At 44.4% G+C, this 18,543-nt stretch overlaps 1 protein-coding gene across 1 annotated transcript in view; it reads right to left on the bottom strand.

The window, feature by feature from the left end:
- The window catches only part of DHRS11 (dehydrogenase/reductase 11), a 78,258-nt gene that overhangs the window by 3,737 nt on the left and 55,978 nt on the right, over nt 1-18,543 (bottom strand). The window contains exons 2-6 of the mRNA XM_030536908.1: nt 16,664-16,873; nt 7,330-7,424; nt 5,644-5,773; nt 3,953-4,045; nt 1,597-1,662 (exon numbers count right to left, since the gene is read on the bottom strand). Coding sequence (XP_030392768.1) covers nt 1,597-1,662; nt 3,953-4,045; nt 5,644-5,773; nt 7,330-7,424; nt 16,664-16,873 — 594 coding nt within the window. The remainder of the gene's footprint in view (nt 1-1,596; nt 1,663-3,952; nt 4,046-5,643; nt 5,774-7,329; nt 7,425-16,663; nt 16,874-18,543) is intronic.

The following is an 18,543-nucleotide window of genomic DNA, read 5'->3' as shown; positions in this document are numbered from 1 at the left end:
AACCTAGTGGCTGAACTTTGTGACTTTGTCCTCACCCACAATTATTTCAGATTTGGGGACAATTTATACCTTAAAGTCAGCGGGAATGCTATGGGTACCTGCATGGCCCCTCAGTATGCCAACATTTTTATGGCTGACTTAGAACAACGTTTCCTCAGCTCTCGTTCCCTTACGCCTCTACTCTACTTGCACTACATTGTTGACATCTTCATCATCTGGACCCATGGGAAGGAGGCCCTTGAGAAATTCCATCCTGCCATCAACCTCAGCCTTCACCAGTTCACACAAGAGGTCCGCTTCCTAGACACTATAGTGCTAATAAGCGATGGTCACAAACACTACCCTACACCAGAAACCTACTGACTGCTATACTTACCTACATGCCTCCAGCTTTCATCCAGACAACATCACACAATCCAAGCTCTAAAATACAGCCAAGTTCTAAGATACAACCGCATTTTCTCTGATCCCTCAGACAAGAGGCAAACACCTACAGAATCTTTATCAAGCATTCTTAAAACTGCAGTACCTGGTGAAGTGAAGAAACAGACTGACAGAGCCAGAAGGGTACTGAGAAGTCACCTTCTACAAGACAGGCCCAACAAAGACAATAACAGAAAGCCACTAGCCATCACCTACAGCCTGCAGCTAAAACCTCTCCAGCGCACCATCAAGGATCTACAACCTATCCTGAAGGACAGTCTCTCACTCTCACAGACTTTGGGAGAAAGGCCAGTCCTCGCCTGCAGACAACCCCTCAACCTGAAACAAACACTCACCAGCAACTACACACCACACAACAAAACTACCAACCCAGGAACCAAACCCTGCTACAAACCCTGGTGCCAGCTCTGTCCACATATCTATTCAAGGCACACCATCATAGGGCCTAACCACATCAGCCACACCATCCACGGCTCATTCACCTGCACATCTACCAATGTGATATATGCCATCATGTGCCAGCAATGCCCCTCTGCCATGTACATTGGCCAAACCAGACAGTCTCTACGCAAAAGAATAAATGGACACAAGTCTGACATCAGGAATCATAACATTCAAAAACCAGAAGAACACTTCAATCTCTCTAGTCACTCAATAAACAGACCTAAAAGTGGCAATTCTTCAACAAAAAAATTTCAAAAACAGACTTAAATGTGAAGCTGCAGAACTGGAATTAATTTGCAAACTGGATATCACCAGTTTAGGCCTGAATAAAGACTGGGAGTGGTTGGGGCATTACAAAACCTAAACTTAATTTCCCCAATACTAATTTCTCCCTACTATTACTCACAGCTTCTTGTCAACTGTCTGTAATGCTCCACTCTCTTACCACTTCAAAAGTTATTTTTCCTCCCTTGGTATCCTGCTGTTAATTGATTTATCTCATTAGACTGACCTCACACTTGGTAAAGCAACTCCCATCCTTTCATGTATTTATACCTGCTCCTGTATTTTTCACTTCATGCATCTGATGAAGTGGGTTCTACCCCACGAAAGCTTATGCCCAAACAAATTTGTTAGTTTCTAAGGTGCCACAAGTACTCCTCATTGTTGTTACAACAGAGATGTTATTTCACATGAGTTGCAACTTACCTGTACATGAGGTGGAGCACTTAGTACATATATGACAGCATTGGCCATATCTTCAGCTTTTAGACACTGGAAAGACAGAACCAATATTAACCGAGACAAAAGGTTACTTACGAAAATTTAACAGTAAAACTGCTCAGCTTTTAACAATCAACAACATTTCAAAAACAAAAACAGACATGGGGAAAACGTCATTAAAAATGTAACAAGGGAAGTTGTTTTCATTTTTGCATTGGCTATTATTAATATTACTATTACAACAGTGCTTTGATGCATCAGCTGAGATTAGGCCCCCAGTGTGCTAGGTGCTGTACAAAAACATAGCATGATAGGCCCTGTCCTGAAGAGCTTACAATCTAAATAGATGAGGCAGGCAAAACTCAGAAGGGAAACAGAAGCAGAGGGGGAGAAAGTGACTTGCCCAAGGTCATACAGCAGGGCAGCAGAAGAGCAGAAACTAGAACCTCGATTTCCTGGCTTCTAGTACCATGTGCTGTCCACCTGATCACTCTACTGCTCCTCGAAAGTGTATTTCAACTTTCTAGACCTCGGACACTATCCCTATGAGACACATATTGCAAATACTTCTAGCAGATTTTCAGCCAGGGGCATAGTCATAATTTAATGCCTGCAAACATGATTTGACCAGAGCAATAGATTTTCAGAACTGGGCTGTTTGCAAAGGAAAAATATATACTCTTCCCTTCCTGCCTTAGTCAGCAGCAGGCTATTCAGTATCAAAGTTAAACACACCCTATGCACTTCACTGACTTGTGCTGGATACTTTTATGTTCCATACTGTGTATAAACAAAAAAGGCATCAGGAGCTAACTAGTGAGACTAGTGGGTTTGTGATGTGCACAGAGAGTTTTCAAGCTGCCAAGGAAGACCTGCTCCCTAGGTTAGGCAAATTGTGATCACACTCCATGGATTCCCTCTGGCAGGCTCAGACTGGGTTTTAGGCTTGTTTTAACGGGATTTGTTTTATTGAGACACTTCCTTCATATATTTAAAGGCTGATCAGAATAAAACTCCCATTACTGTCATTGTGTTAAAGATGAAGGGACAAGTCCCAGGGTGTGTCCAAAAGCATCTGGCCCAATAAGCAAATGGCAGGACAGTAGCAGAGACCACACATGGGAAAATCATCCCAGCAAGACTCATCACCTCCCCCCTTGGAAAGGAGGTTTTGGGGTGAGCAAGGGATATGGCCTATGACAATGTGCATTACACAGATCCACTGGGCTAAAATCCTGCATAGGATGGGGAGGAGAAGGATCAGATCATATCAGATACTCTTATCCATGACCTGGATTAGAGCTCATGGCTTTACTTGGAGTCAGACCAATCAGTTGGGTTGAAGACTCCATCCCTCAGCCCTGATGTACTTCCTCACAGAGCTAAACTTTCTGCCCCTTACCCAGGATGGAGAACTACGTTCTGCTTTTGGGGTGGGGGACGGACGATGCAACTAGGAGAGATTTGGAAAACAACCTCTTAGCTGAAAGTTAGGGGTTTTATGAGGAATGGGATGACACTCTGGACTTCATGGACAAACTGGGTAATAATTAGAAACATTGAAATTTCCATACTGCATCAGTCCAGTGACCCATCCAGTCCAGTGACCCATCTCCAACACTGATGAGTACCAGCTGTTTCAGAGGAAGGTACAAGAAACCCTGCATTAGTCAATTAAGGGATAATCTGCTCCTTTGTAAGGTTCCTTCCTGACCCCCATTAGTTTGAGGCTGGCTTGTGTCTTGAAACATGAGGGTTTATATTCCTCCTAGAGCACTTCATTAAATAAACCAGACTTAAGATGAGCTCTGAAGGGGAGATGCTTAGTTTTTAAAAAATATTTTAAACCAACATCTCTACAAGAAGCTGGTTAGTTTCTGAATTTCCAAAATGGCAAGGTCCAGCTTTCAGAAAGTGTAGTCGCTAATGGGATACACTTGTCAGATATGTATTCTCTCCAATAAGACACAAGACACTTAAACCCACAAAATGTCAAAAATTGGTTGATCTTTATACTTGGATGGTCTTCTTGTAAATAAGAAAATTTTAAAAAAGACTGAAACATATTAACATCTACAATGCATATGTGGAGGTCAGTGCAAAATCTGAGATTCAGTCTGAAGAGTCCAATCCCGCTGAAGTGCTGAGAACCTCCTAATGGGTCCTGAGTCTCTTCACCACCCATTGATTTCTATGAGAGTTGAGGATGCTGAGCACTTTTCAAGAAGCGCTCAGTGACATGCAGACTTGGGGCCCTAAAAGATTATTAGTTAGAGAGAGGTCATTCGCCATGCAATCAATCAGTGTAAATTTCCTCTGCATTCCTTTCTGAGTTCCCTACCCTAATGCTTTCGTAGGTTGCAGCAGCTCTTTCTGGATCATTATCGTGAAGTTTAAAAGCAAATCCAGTTTCCACCAGTCCTGGAGATATACACTGGAAAAGAACAGAGCACATCCTAATGGGATCTGTAACTCCCCTTTCATGTGTAAAAAAAAAAAAAAAAAAAAAAAAAAGACATATGTTAAGAGACTAGATATTGATTTAATGATCTCTGTAGGCTATTACCATGGGTACCTCTGATATATTTCCCCAACCCCACAAAGAGAAGGTTCAGCACAGCAAATAACAAAATAACTTGCAATACAGTATAACTGCTGAATAAAATACCTCTGAGAACCAACCTTACTAAACAGCTTGAGCAAAGCTTCTGACTGGTATTATCCATTTTTAATATATTTTTTCTCCTTCTTCAGTAAGTTACTGCAGCTCAGAAAAGGCTATTCTCCCAACAGAATCCCTGTCGCTTGTCTCTTGGTCTGGTTCCCCATCCCTTTCCCAGAAGGGAAACTGAGGCACAGGAGGGCTAAGTGACTCGCCTGAGGTCATTCAGCAAGTCAGGGACAAAGTAAGCAGTAGAACCCAGGTCTCAAGACTCCCGTTGCGACTTCTTGTTCATTCACATTTTTATACTCACATCTCTATGAGGATCTCAAAAGCACTTTACTAACATGAATTAAGCCTTCTCAAACCCTGGGGAGGTAGATAAGAATTATTAACCCCATTTTACAGATGAGGGACCTGTGGCACAGAGGTTAAATTTCTACAACCATCCTTAATTCTGGATGCCTCAACTTTTGGGTGTTAAAACTTGGACAAATTAGGTGCTGATTTCCAGTGTGTGGTATACTGAAAACTGTGTTAAAACTGTACGCTGCCACTTTAAATTGCAGGGATTTTTCCTGGCCCTTCTTGCAGGTTAGGGAGATTGGTAGGGGAGCATGTGATATGAGCCTAACAGCAGACAGCTTAGGGTATGTCTATACTACCCACCGGACTGGCGGGTAGTGTTCGATGTATCGGGGATCGATTTATCACATCTCATCTGGACGTGTTAAATCTATCTGCTAATCGACACCTGTACTCCACCTTGGCTGGAGGAGTAAGCGGAGTCAATGGGGGAGCCGCAGCAGTCGACTCGCCGCCATGAGGATGGCCAGGTAAGTCGAACTAAGATACTAGGACTTCAGCTACACAAATAGTGTAGCTGAAGTTGCGCATCTTAGTTCGAACCGCCCCTCCCGCTAGTGTAGCCCAGGCCTAACAGTAAGGTTGGGTGAGTTGTGCCACTCTGTTTTAGGGAGCAGTCTTCTTTCTCGCTCTCTGTTTATTTGCGGCTTATGTGTTATCATTCTGAATTCTCAGAAATAAAACAGTGTTACCTGGCAACCTTGTGGTAACAGTTTTTATGTTTTTATCTAACTTCTCTTGTGTGTGTGTGCACCATGAAATGTGTTTGAGTGGTAGGTGCTCAACATCCCTTGAAAATAAGGCCTGAGATATCTCAAGTTTGGATGCCCAGAAGCTGAGGCACACAGCAAGTCAGAGGCCGAGCCAGGAGCAGGTCTTCAGCCCTCTGGTTTAGAAGTTCTACCCTAGCCCTCCAAAACATGCCTTAAAGGTAAAACTTTGTACACACACAATGAGTGAGCATTCTACTGTTCATTATAACGGCAGGGAGAAAAACCACTCACTGTAGCTCGTATATGAGTCTTGGCTTCTCTAAGTTCTTGTCTTAGCCCCTCCGTCAGTGCTGTAACAGCATACTTGGTGGCACTGTAAAAATGAACAACTGACTGTGGCACGACGCTGTGGCCATTCATGCTGAGAAGAAAACAGAAAGAAAAGCGGTGACTGCGGGGAGATCAGGGAACACATGAGATGTCCCAAACAGGAACCAGTACCATACTAAACAAATTGAAGTATTGCTGCCATAGTGAACCCAAAGAGAGGGGGAAAAAAAAACAACATACCTATCCTACATGGATGAGTAAATATGGAATTTCAACTTTTCCCGCTGTAAGCCAGGAAACGAGCTAATAGGCTTTGCATAGTGGAGGAGCAAATTAAACTACAGAATGAAATGGGGAGGATCATGCACTGTGAGGTGGGTTTTTTTTCTTTTACATAATTGATTTCTAGAGCTAGTTGAAAAGTTTGGACTTTTTTTTTTTTTTAAGGGGGTAGGGGCAACATTTTTATGACAATCTTTCCTGCTTTTGACAGTTTATAGAGTGGTCAAAATGTTTTAAAAAATTGAAATTTTCATTAAAAATGTTCAAAGTTTTTAACTGGCTCTACTGACGTTCCCCAAAACAAATTAAAAAGAAAGAAAGTTCAGACTCATCCCAAAGACTGAGCTCCTGGGGCTTCAATATGGGATGACACTAAGGCTCTGTCTATACTGGGAGTGTTAACCAGAAGTAGCCAGTCAGTAAGTGGTGTAGCCACACCACAGAGTCAACACGCAAAAAAAGCTAAAAGCTGTGATTTGTACTGGTGCTATATAGATGGATAGACACCAATGGTTGTAACCAGGAAAAATCTCCAGTAGGCAAAGCCTGAGTTTATTAGAACATGAAAGGAACGTTTGTCATTGTAGGTACAAACAGAATAGGACAACATACCGGGCCCAGCATTAGTTGAAGTCAGTATTAGTACCAGATATGTGACTGTATCACCCAGTGCAGAGTGCCTTTTGCAACACGTAAACCATACATTGCGGCTGTGAATGGAGACCCCCTTCCCAGGCGGCTTCTCCATACTACCCCTACATTTGCCAGCTCAGTGGGCAGCAAAGAGTCTGGGCCAGGGAAGAGACCAGAGGAGCCGTGTGTTTATGCAGATTCCTAAGTGGTTCAGCTGTTCTCTCTGCCTGTACCTTGGTCCCTGGCTGAAGTGGCGAATTTCACCTTCCCAAACCCAACACTTCACCCTCACAGAGCTCCATTATTCAGGCTTTACATGAACGAATGTTGTTTATGAAGCACTACCAGGATGGGTACCTGGGAGAGAAGAGGGTTCATTGACAGCCTGTGTCCCTATACTGTGTGTACAGTGGCACAAAAAGCAGCCTTATCTGGAAAAGGAGAAGCTGTGAAGTGCTACATACATAGGGCATGAAACAATATTGGACTAGTCAGTAACATATACCGGCAACTTGCTGCATGAATCTTTGGTATCAAAAACAGAAAGGCTAAAAAACATACATTCACAGAAAAACTCCCAGTTAGATATAGAAGGACTTCCAGAGACAAGCAGCAGTGGAGACAGGGAGACAGATGCTTTGCACTGTAAAGCAACAAAAGAAAACAGCAAAGAAAGCCAACCCACAGCAAATTAGGCCTATTTTCAGTGAATACCACAATCCAGTCTCTCACCTGTTAATATTAATAATATGGCCATCATCAATGTTTCTCTCCTTCATGGACCGATAGACCTCCCGAGTGCAGATACTTACGGCCATAACATTGACCTGAAACAGCAGGAAAAAATGAAGATTAAAGCCCTTTGCAGTAACCATGGATTTCATGCTCATCCTTGCATGCTTGGCATAAACTCTACCTTGATTTACAACCCATGTAACCACACTGCACCCAAAGGAATAGGTTTTGCTTAAATATACTAGCATGCACTTTAAAACAGGTCATGGAGGAAAAACGTGGCTGGAACCAGCATTGATGACTAACAAAGAATCCACAGCCACCTGGGGCTTCCCAGTTGTCACTACAATGCAACCTCTACCATTCAGAACTTAACAGGATAGAAGTCTGATCCTCCAGCTTCAAAGCACAGGTTCTTACAACTTGAGATTAAAAAAAAAAAAAAAAAAGACCCTCCACTAGCTGTCACCAGTATAGGTCCTAAGATAAATGCTCAGGCAGTTCTGATTCTATCCTGTAGAGTGCAGTAGTGACATAGACACTAGCAAGTTTATTCCAGTATCTATAGGACTTGTAAAGTTTGATACCATAACAACAACATTATTCATTTTAAGGGGGTGAAATTCTCTAGGCTTTGTCTCAGCTAGTATGAATTTTATTTAATTGTTTTAAAACAAAGTGAGAGGAAAGTCGTGTTTGGTTGGTTTTGTGTTACGGGAAAGTGAAAACTATGTTTTCTCATTGTAAGTTCTTTGAGGCAGGGACTGACTTTTTATTCTGTGTTTGTGCGACACCTTGCACAGTGGGGTCCTGGTTCATGACTGGAGCTCCTCAGAGCTACCTCAATAAAAATAAATTAAATAAACAATATTATTTTTTTTTAATTACTGCACATTGCTGAGCATATAAACACTACCTGGGCATTTAGCCAGCACAATGCAATCACACTGGGAACTTGAGGCTAAAATCCCGATATACCAGGTTAAAAATTTACCTTGGTTATGTGGGAGGTCTCTAGAGGTCTCACCAAAGTTGCCCTGTATTCCAGGGCTGGAGTAAAGCCCAGAATAGGCAGGGTATTTCAAATCTATTTGATTTCACAGTTAGCAAGGTCAAGGAAAGTGTGAATGGAATGTTTCAGTCAAAATCTTAAACAAACAACCAAAACTAATCTTTGAGATACAGATCTTGGCTTTTAAAAGCCTCTATGAACACCAGTACTGCTCTCTGTGAAGCCGTAAAGTCGTGAGTATAATGGCCTCAGATTCTCAACTGATGTAAATCAGCATTATTCCACTGAAGTTAATGGAGCTGTGCCAGCTTACACGAGCTGGGGATGTGGCAGCTTGCCTCTCTGTTAGGCTATTTGAAGGAGCAAGGACGGAGGGGCATTTCTGCAATGTTTAATGTAGAGAGCTAAAATCATCATGATCTTGCAACACAGAGCGCTTTACAACATGCAGTTACATTTGGGGAGGATGCCAAAAAGTAAATGTTTTACCATCAGGGGAAAAAAACAAAACAAAACAAACTTCACCCACCACACTATGAATCTTATTAACTGCGCTACTTTAGTGACAAGTGTAGGGAAATCAATACGTAGCATCAAAGAGCCTCCACGACTCAGCTGGACAAAGGTGAAGCAGCAGCTGCCAGGATTAGTTTTGCTCGTCCTGAGGCTCACAATCATCTCAAATAGTTGAAGCCTCTCCAGGAGAATACTTGCAATATCTGCCAGTGTCACAGAGCTACTGGTTTCACTGGCCTCTGTGAAAATGTGCCTCACACAGTCCTGTATTGTTACTTTGCATACACACACAGCAGAGGTATAGTTAAACTGCAAAAAGCATCCCCGGTCAATGAAGAACTGTCAAAAGACCCAGAGAGCCAGGACTTTTCTCCCACTCCCGCATTACGCAAGAGTTACTGAATGTGATGGTATGTGCACTGGAATCTTTTGCCTCTGGGCTGGAATGTAGCCCACGTGGAGTGGACGGAGGGTTCTGCTTTAATTCATGGCTGTAAAGGTCAGTGGGTAAAGCGTGAAGGAGTTGTTACAATATTATAAACAAGCTGGGAGAATAGCGGGGAGAACAGAAACCTCATAAACCGGAGGAAAGGAGATGGGAGATTTTTAAGAGCAGGTTAGACACACACTTATCAGGGATGGTCTAGATAACACTTAGTCCTGCCTTGAGTGCAGGGGACTGGACTAGATGACCTCTCGAGGTTCCTTTCAGTCCTACAATTCTACGAAAAGAGGGGAAGGATGGTCCCGTGATTAAAGCACCATACTGGGGCCCAGACACTCAAAGATATCTAGGTTCCTATTTCAATGAGTCAGGCACCTAAATACCTTTGAGAAATTGGGCCTGTGTCTTTGGGCTGCTGTGGATGGGCATGACAGGTGAGACAACAGTTCTGCCTCATAACCTTTTCCTTTTGGAGGGGCTTAGCCCTGAGCGTCCCCCGTACAGCAAAGCTGCAGCTATGACCAGCCTCTGCAATGAGGATGCAGGCTCTTTGCATCCTCCCCCACTTGCAAAGGACAGCCATAAATCACTCCATTAAAGTTTCAAGGCCTACCAGTCATTGCACAAGGTAGTGGCTCTCGCTGAGTTTGAAAGCCTGGATCTCTGAGTTGGTGTTAAACGTTAACCTTTGGTTATCTGTCTTCTGGGCATAAACCTGACTGCTGGAAGCCTCTCTGTGCCAGGAGATGCAGGGATTGTTTTCAAGGTATGGGTGTGGGTGTGTGTGCATGCTCCTATTCCAAAGCCACTACCTTGTGATAATGGAGAGCCGTCCCATGACTCATTGGGCATTGAGACTTGGGGTGAGATTTTCAAAACCCCACTGGGTTTTATATTCCTAAATCATACAAGTGTTTTTGGAAAAACTCCCCCTCCCCTTAGTTCACACCCCAGCCAGGAGCTGCATTGTACATGTGGAGACAAGCCATGCTGAGGAAGAAAGCATTGTTTTCATTCTGCCTATGATTTTATGAGCTTGATCTTTAGTTGGTGTAAAATCGGCACAGCTCCATCAAAGGAAATAGAACAACGCTGATTAACACCAGCTGAGGACCTGCTCCCACACTTGTAAAACCTTTCCTATTTCTGATCGGAGGGATTGTTGTCTTTGATCCACCTTGCTCAGGATCTGACAGTTCTCATTTCTGACCTTTTCAATTTGTCTGCTACTTTGTGTGGATCTACCTGAAGAGATTCGAAGAAACTAAACTCAGAAATATTGGAAAAAAGGAGTAATTTGCTGCAAGTCCCAAAATAGAATCAGCTGAGCAATATGCTACCAATACACCTCTCATCGTAAGCAGATCTCAGCAACGGATTGGCAAGAGGCCATTTTTCTGCCCATCCAACTGGAGACAAAGTACCATAATAGGAAACAGAACCGGGGAAAATTAAGACAAAACCATGGTGTAATACCAGCCAAATCTGAGGTCCTTCTCAAGACACGTTCCTGCCAACGTCAATCGGAGTGCACCTGACCGAGGATGGATAAAAATCTCAGGGCTTATTTCCATTGCTCCATTCTTGCACTTGGGGCAAGGGCACAAGAGTGGCTTTAAACCACCTTTGCATTCCCCATATCCCGGGGCCCTGCAGGAGCCTGGCTCGCCCTTGCCTCAAGACTGCTCGAATGTAGCTCTCTATGAGCCCCAAGATGCAGAGAATAGGTGTAATGTAATATACATCAGTGATGCCCATGACGTCCCCCTATGCCAGGGGCCCTGATGCTCTCTCCACACCATTCAAAGGAGGCCCTCTGTACAAGGGGCATTTTGTGGATATTTTGGGGCTAGGGGATATTTCCACCCATTTTAAGGTCACTTTATGCTGCCAGAGTGGTATAAAATTCACACTCATACACTGTGTATTTGTTGAGTGCCAACAACTTGCTCAATGCTGTAGAGGACACAAAGAAGATGTGGTCCATGCCCTTGAGAAGCCTGCAGTCAGGGGGGACGGAAAGGGGGGGAGAATACACAAGAGACAACAGTTCAGATGACAAGGATCTGGAATCCCACAGCAGAACAGTAGGGGCTGTAATAAATAAACAATAGCACTTCTCTGGCTGGTGGCGCTACAGGAAGAGGTTTCAAGAAAGAAACATGGGAAGAGGGATCGTTAAAAATCAAACTCAGTCTCAAAATGATGTAAGGCGACAAGAAACAGTTTAAAAACCCTTCCATTAAATTTAAGACCTTAAAAGTCTCTTAATGAAGGGATCTAGGGTTATTTGGAGATTCCCACTCCCCCTCTCCTTCAGCACAGCTAGACTTTGAAATGCTTCTCCAGCACCCTCCAAAATAAAAGCATTTGCTAACACTTTTCTTCCTGCAGAACATTTGAAGAAATTCTCTTCATACTATTCTGAGCACTGCAAAGACCCAATGGCCCATGAAAGGAGCTGGCAAGCTCTGTTTCAAGAAACTCTTGAAAAGTTTCAGAAAGCATATGTTGATTAGAGGCACACATGTGGCAGTCAGTAAGTGTATCTCTCTGATGCATATGTAGTGAGAGAGAAAGAGAGAGAGAGCAAAAGCCCCACTGCCAGACCAAAAGCTATATGCTGCTACAGTGTGTTCAGAGAGTGAGATTTCCAGGCGGTGAGAGCATAGCTGTGACAAGGGGACTATTCAGAGAGGAAGCAAAACCCAGAGCTATTTTTAATAGCACTTTCAATGTTTACTAGCAGGTTAAAAATCATGAGCCAGATTCAGTAAAGCTGCTCAGATCAGGATGGCTGATGGTACAGTGGGGCCTGTGATTTCCATGGACTTCCCCTCCAGATTAAAAGTGCCACTGAAATTAGGTTCCTTAGACACACGTTAGGTTAGGTTCAGCTCTCAGCTTCTAGCAAGCTGTCAATAAAGCCTCATTTGGATAATATTTGGACATCCTGGTTGATCAGAGTGGTGTAACATCACCCTGACAATTAATACCACAGCTACATCAGAGCAGACACACACAGGTATATTGTCCATACACAACGAGCAGAACATGCACTTCCAGTACGGAGGACTGTCATTTCCCATAACTTAACATTAGAAAAAATAAAAAAAGTTTCCAGAAGAGGGAGAGAGAACAGAAAGTCTCTCTCATACTGTAAGATCCCAAATCACCTCACAACCCTGCCTCCATTGCAGACGGACTTCTGACATTTAAAGGCACAGTGCAGTACAGAAAACAGAACCATAAATACATGCACTTATTAATATTACAGTAGCATCTCCACCTAAGATTGTGGTCCCATTATACTAGGTACTGTATGTACATCTCCTAGGAGACTGTTTTTGTAAATAATGAAATCGTCTCAGTGGTATCCAGCTCTAACCAGATTTTGAACAGAAAATAAAGTAATAAAGACCAGAAAAAAAAAAGGAATCTATGAATCTATGAATGATATAGTTTATTAGACTGATGTGAATCAACCCATTTTACTACCTATCACTGCAACAAACTGTGAAACTAACAGGATTACCTACGACAGCTAGCGCCTGGCATTTAATTTTCAATTTTAGTTTAAAAATTAGGATCTTCACTTTAAAAAAAAAATCAATAGATTGAAGGAAAAATAATATTGAAGGGTATTAAATATTTCAGTGCCACAGGATATAGGGCATGTGGTTAATAGCCCACCTCCTCAAGGAAAGCCTGGGAAAATTAATAGGCCTCAAGACATCATCTGGAGGGTCAACAAAGCTGGACAAGGTAGGAAGTAGGTTCAGGACTCCTGTACATATCAGGTGGTTTGGTGGTGGCCTCTGGCATGTTTCAGAACAGTGAGCAGAAAGGCCAGCTCCTGTGTACGTGCACTCCATGCTGTGGCTCTTCAGGTACATCAAACCACAACACCTCAGTATAGAGATGAACAGAAGATGGACGGCAGGGATATTTGCCAGTCGGTAACAAGGCACATCACATCAGTATGACATTTACCCCAGTGCAGAGAGTCATTACAAGTCCTACATGTCACTAAAGTTCTACCCAAGTCCTCAAACGATGGAGCTCTGAGGATATGTCTCGGCTGCAGGCATTGGCTGGATAAACTCACCCAGAACTCCTGGTAATTACTCGTGGTGCTAGCCCAAGCTGAAGCATGTGCTGCCACAGCTTCATTGTTCCAAGACCCAGTGATGGGACAAGCCCTTCAGCCGACTGGTGGAAAGGCTAACAAGCACTCCTGTACTCAGTTCGGTGCATCTGCAGAACCTGCACCAATCGGAGACATGGAACTTTGAAGGGTGAGACTGACCACAGAAGCAGGGAGGAGTTTTCCCAGGGACTGCTAGCGAGCTCTGGTAGCGAGGGGAGCTCAGCCTGAGGCAGCTGCTTATCTTTTCCTTCACACCTGCCCCCCATCACCCTGCCCTATTTGGGACAGATTGACACAACAAGCTCAGTATGAATGAAGGCCCTTGAGGGCTGCTTCAAGCCAGTGGCCTGCAGTGGGTCCTGGGAAGCACCACCAGAGGTTAGAGACAAGGAGAGTGTAAACTGAGCTCTGAAAAGACTCGGAGTGAGCTGAACTTCTGCCAGGAACAGTAAGATTGCCCAGGCCTGGGGACTTCTGCAGCAGGTTCAGGGGCAAGAGATTCAAAGATACGATAGCCAAGCCCAAGCTGAGGGGCGGCTGACTACAGACCTGAGCTAGCAAGATTTAAGCTAACTTGGGGGTATGTTGGCTCAGGCTGCAATCACACACAGTGGCTGCAGTCTAGACATACCCTTAGTCTGTGAGTGGACATTTGACACAACTACGCAGTAATAACTCTCTGAGTGTGCAGGGATATGACAGTCCTCTAGGGCTCCTGGAATCAGCATGCCACAGATTCCAGGGCACCAATATTGCACACAGACCAGGAGAGAGCTTTCTATCACATCAAATCTATTAATCAGCCGTGGGTTATAGACACAATCATCCACTTCCAGAGAGACCTTTGGAGACTATAAAGGGGACCTCTGTGCTGAAGAAGTGTGACGTGATCACGACAAAATGCAAATCTACATGAAATTGGAAGTATTGGAAATTGTATTTTGTTATTTTGGATTTGTCATTTTTCTTTGGGGGGAAGGGGGATTTGGAGAGTGGGGTGCTTGAAAATAGGTGCTTTTCCCAATTAAAATGAAAACGAGGCCATTCCCAAGTCGAAAAAAAAGGGAGCTCAGCATGTCTGAAAATCAGTCCCAAGGTAAAATATAATCCAGTTAAAACTCAGAAATAAAAAGTGACACAGTATTGCAGAGCCCAGTAATATCACAACCCATAGGTTACAATCCATGTAACACAAAATGACTAAGCATAGTTTTGGTAAGAAAAAGCGGGATAGTTCACAAATGGCTTAGGGTGACCAGATGTCCCGATTTTATAGGGACAGTCCCGATTTTTGGGTCTTTCTCTTATATAGGTTCCTATTATCCCCTCCCCCCCCCGTCTCGATTTTTCACATTTGCTGTCTAGTCACCCTACAAGTGGCAAAGCAACAAGAAAGCAAATTGTGGTCTTTGCCTTCACTAAAGAGGACAGCTATAGCAGAGCTATCCATGTAATGAAGTCATCCTGCAGGTATGTAGCAGACCTTCTACTGAAATGCTGCCACTTCTGTAGCCCAGTGGGCTAGCTTGCCTTTATTATATTTACCGCTTTGCATTATATTCTGATTTGCACTATATTTAGCAGTAATGCAAGAAACCTACAAGCCCGTATCCTGTAAGACGTTAGCTCCAGCAAGTTAGAATAAGGCTTGAGACCTATGAACTTTGAACGAATAAATGGCCCAACAGAAAACCCACAAGTATTTGGGGAGCTGAAAATAGAATTTAAGGGGAAGTTCTGATCACAGATAAATAATTTAACCACAGAAGTGTCCAGGCAACAAACTGACGTACATAACAGGTACATGAGATACATTTAAGGCTGGCCTACTTACTTGCCTATATATCTTCTCTTACAAAGTTTCTTATTTTCTCATGGGTTTGATTGGGGAGGGACAGCTCAGTGGTTTGGCCTGCTAAACCCAAGGTTGTGAGTTCAATCCTTGAGGGAGCCATTTAGGGATCTGGGGGAAAAAATCTGTCTGGGGATTGATCCTGCTCTGAGCAGGGGGTTGGACTAGATGACCTCCTGAGGTCCCTTCCAATCCTGATATTCTACGATTCTATTTGTTTTATTATAATAGGTTTATATTAGAGTATATTTTGGCTGTAACGTAAGGGACCTGCAAACCACATCCTGCATGTTGAGCTACGGCAAAGTTAGCATACATATGTTTGGGACATTTCACCTAGATCAAGCATTCCCAAACTTGGTTTGCGGCTTGTTCAGGGTAAGCCCCTGGAAGTAATCAATATAATTAATACATAATCTAAAGATCGGGCAACACTTCTAGGGTAGAACACAGCAGTTGTTTAGTAGCATACAGCAACAGTGCTCAATTGAGGTGGTGAACCTCTGTGGGGGGATGGAGATTTTGCAACATTTCTAAGACTATTTATTAGGCTGTGCCTTCAAATTTGCTAATTTTTTTCCCCATGAAATTTATACCCATGTTTCATCCCATGCCAGAAAATGATCTTATTTAAAATCAAAACTCATTTTCCTGGGTAAAGAGAAGCCTGTGGCGAGTACTATATTGGGGCAAAATAATCACTCCCCACCGCAAACTAGGCCAGGACAAGTGGATGCCTACAGCATATCAAGATAGAGAGGATGGTCTAGTGGCGAGGACACCGGGTTGTGAGTCAGAGCAGGGTCTGATCTCTGGCTCAGCCACAGCCTGCCTGTGTGACCTTGGGTAAGACATTATCTACCTCATGCCTCTGTTCCCCATGCGGGGAGAACAGTACTTTCCTATCTCACAGGAATGGCCAGAAGATAAAATCCATTAATGACTGTGAAGTGCCCAGATAGTAGACTGATGAGGGCCAGATAAATACCTAGGTAGACATACCACAGTGGTATTTTTTAATTAGGATGTCCTCTCCCCATCCCTTCTCCTTATTTCCCCACAGTCTCTTTGTATTTGGTTTTCACTTCACCTGGTCTCTGCTCCATTTTCCACCCTATTTTTTCCAGTGGTGATTTCCCTCCCTTTCTGCTCCCTTTTCCCATGGTCTCTCTCCTCCTCTAATCACGCCTACGTTCCAGATGATTCAAGTATCAGGCAAAACACATTTTCCCATCCCTAGCACCCAGCCAGCAGGCAACACTTATCTCTGCATCCAAACGCTTGGTCATGGCAAAGACTTGCATCTCTCGGCCCAGCCCACCATAGTTCCCATTGTTTTGCGGGCGTACTACTCACATCTATCATCATCCTCCAACCCTCCGTTTTCCCAGAGAGCAGGGGTTCGGGGCGAGCCAAGCCAGCATTGTTGATGCACACATCAACCCCCTGATGTAGAGTCTTGATTGCAGAGAACATAGATAGGATCTCCTCTTCATTGGACAGGTCGCACTTATAGGGGATAAGGACGCCAGAGTATCCCGCACTCTGGCATTCTGCTGCCAATTTCTAGAGAATGAAAAAAGGAAGGAAGAGAAAAGTAATCAGAATCCCTTCCCCTGGGAAAGGCCCAACTGATCAGCTGTGCACTTCATTTCTGGCAGCAAGTACTTTCGTTATTAGTTTGTATCACAGTAGCATTTAACAGCCCCAACCAAGATCAAAGCCCCATTGTGCTAGACCTGTATAAACACACAGTATGAGACAGTTGCTGCCCCAAAGAGCCTGCAGACTAAATAGGAAAGACAGACAAGAGGAACAGAGGCACAGACAGGGGAAGTGACTCACTCAAGGTCACACAGCCAATCTGCAACAGAGCCAGGAACAGAACCCAAATCCCAGCGTGGTACACTACCTACCGGACCACGCTGCCTCTACAGATATGGCTGCCAGAATCTCCTGTTCTGATGACTAAAATTATGGTCCTTGATCCTTGATTTTAAAACATCTTTGTAGAAAGGGACTAAGGGCTTGTCTACATCACAAAGTTGCAGCGCTGGTAAGGGGGTTACAGTGCTGCAACTTAGGAGGTGTACACATCTGCAGGGCATCACCAGCGCTGCAACTCCCTGTTTGCAGCGCTGGCCGTACTCCCGTTTTGTCTCGGGTGTAGAGGATCCGGCGCTGGTAATCAAGTGTAGACACTTACCAGCACTTTTCTTGACCTCCGTGGAATAAGCAGGTATCCCAGCATACCTGAGGAAGCCTCTGGTAATCAAGCAGGTCTCCTTCCCCGGTTCGCTCTCGCGTTCCCCGAACCCCCGAGCAAGCAGGTCTCCTTCCCTGCGGTTTGCAGGGGGGTTCGGGGAACGCGAGAGCAAACCGCGGCGAAGCTGGTCTCCTTCCCCGGTTTGCTCTCGCGTTCCCCGCACCCCTGTGCAAGCAGGTCTCCTTCCCTGCGGTTTGCAGGGGGGTTCGGGGAACGCGAGAGCAAACCGCGGCGAAGCTGGTCTCCTTCCCCGGTTTGCTCTCGCGTTCCCGGAACCCCCGTGCAAGCAGGTCTCCTTCCCTGCGGTTTGCAGGGGGGTTCGGGGAACGCGAGAGCAAACCGCGGCGAGGCTGGTCTCCTTTCCCGGTTTGCTCTCGCGTTCCCCGAACCCCCCTTGAAGCCGCCCAACAGCGCTACAGTGTGGCCACATCTAACACCACTTGCAGCGCTGGTTGCTGTAAGTGTGGCCACTCTGCAGCGCTGGCCCTATACAGCTGTACTAATACAGCTGTAACAACCAGCGCTGCAAAATTGTAGATGTAGACATACCCTGAGACTATAACTACGCTACAAGCACTTCAGCAGCAGCACTGTAGCTATGCCACTATAGCACAGTAATGTAGACACTTGCTATAGCGATGGAAGGGGGATTTCAGTCACTGTAGTAAATCCACTCCATCAACCTAGCCATGTCTAAATCGAGGCTTAGTTCAGTTTAACTACATCTCTCCAGGACGTGATTTTTTTCACATTCCTGAGCAGTGTAGCTATGTCAGCCTAAGTTTTAGGTGTAAACCAGGCCTCAGACTTAGCAAGAGGAGGCCTGATCTTCTGTGTAGCATAGGCTGCCTTGCTGATTGCCTGTCATTTGCACATTACATTTGCTCATCCAGCTCCACAGAGCTTATCCTCTTGGGTTGGATGCTATAAATGTCACAGACATAACTACTCAAAACTGAATTCCCCTTGG

The sequence above is a fragment of the Gopherus evgoodei genome, chromosome 17, assembly GCF_007399415.2.
Source record: "Gopherus evgoodei ecotype Sinaloan lineage chromosome 17, rGopEvg1_v1.p, whole genome shotgun sequence".
In the NCBI taxonomy this organism is placed as follows: domain Eukaryota; kingdom Metazoa; phylum Chordata; order Testudines; family Testudinidae; genus Gopherus; species Gopherus evgoodei.
The sequence above is the reverse complement of the archived record's forward strand: the minus strand, read 5'-3'. Positions and strand labels throughout refer to the sequence as shown.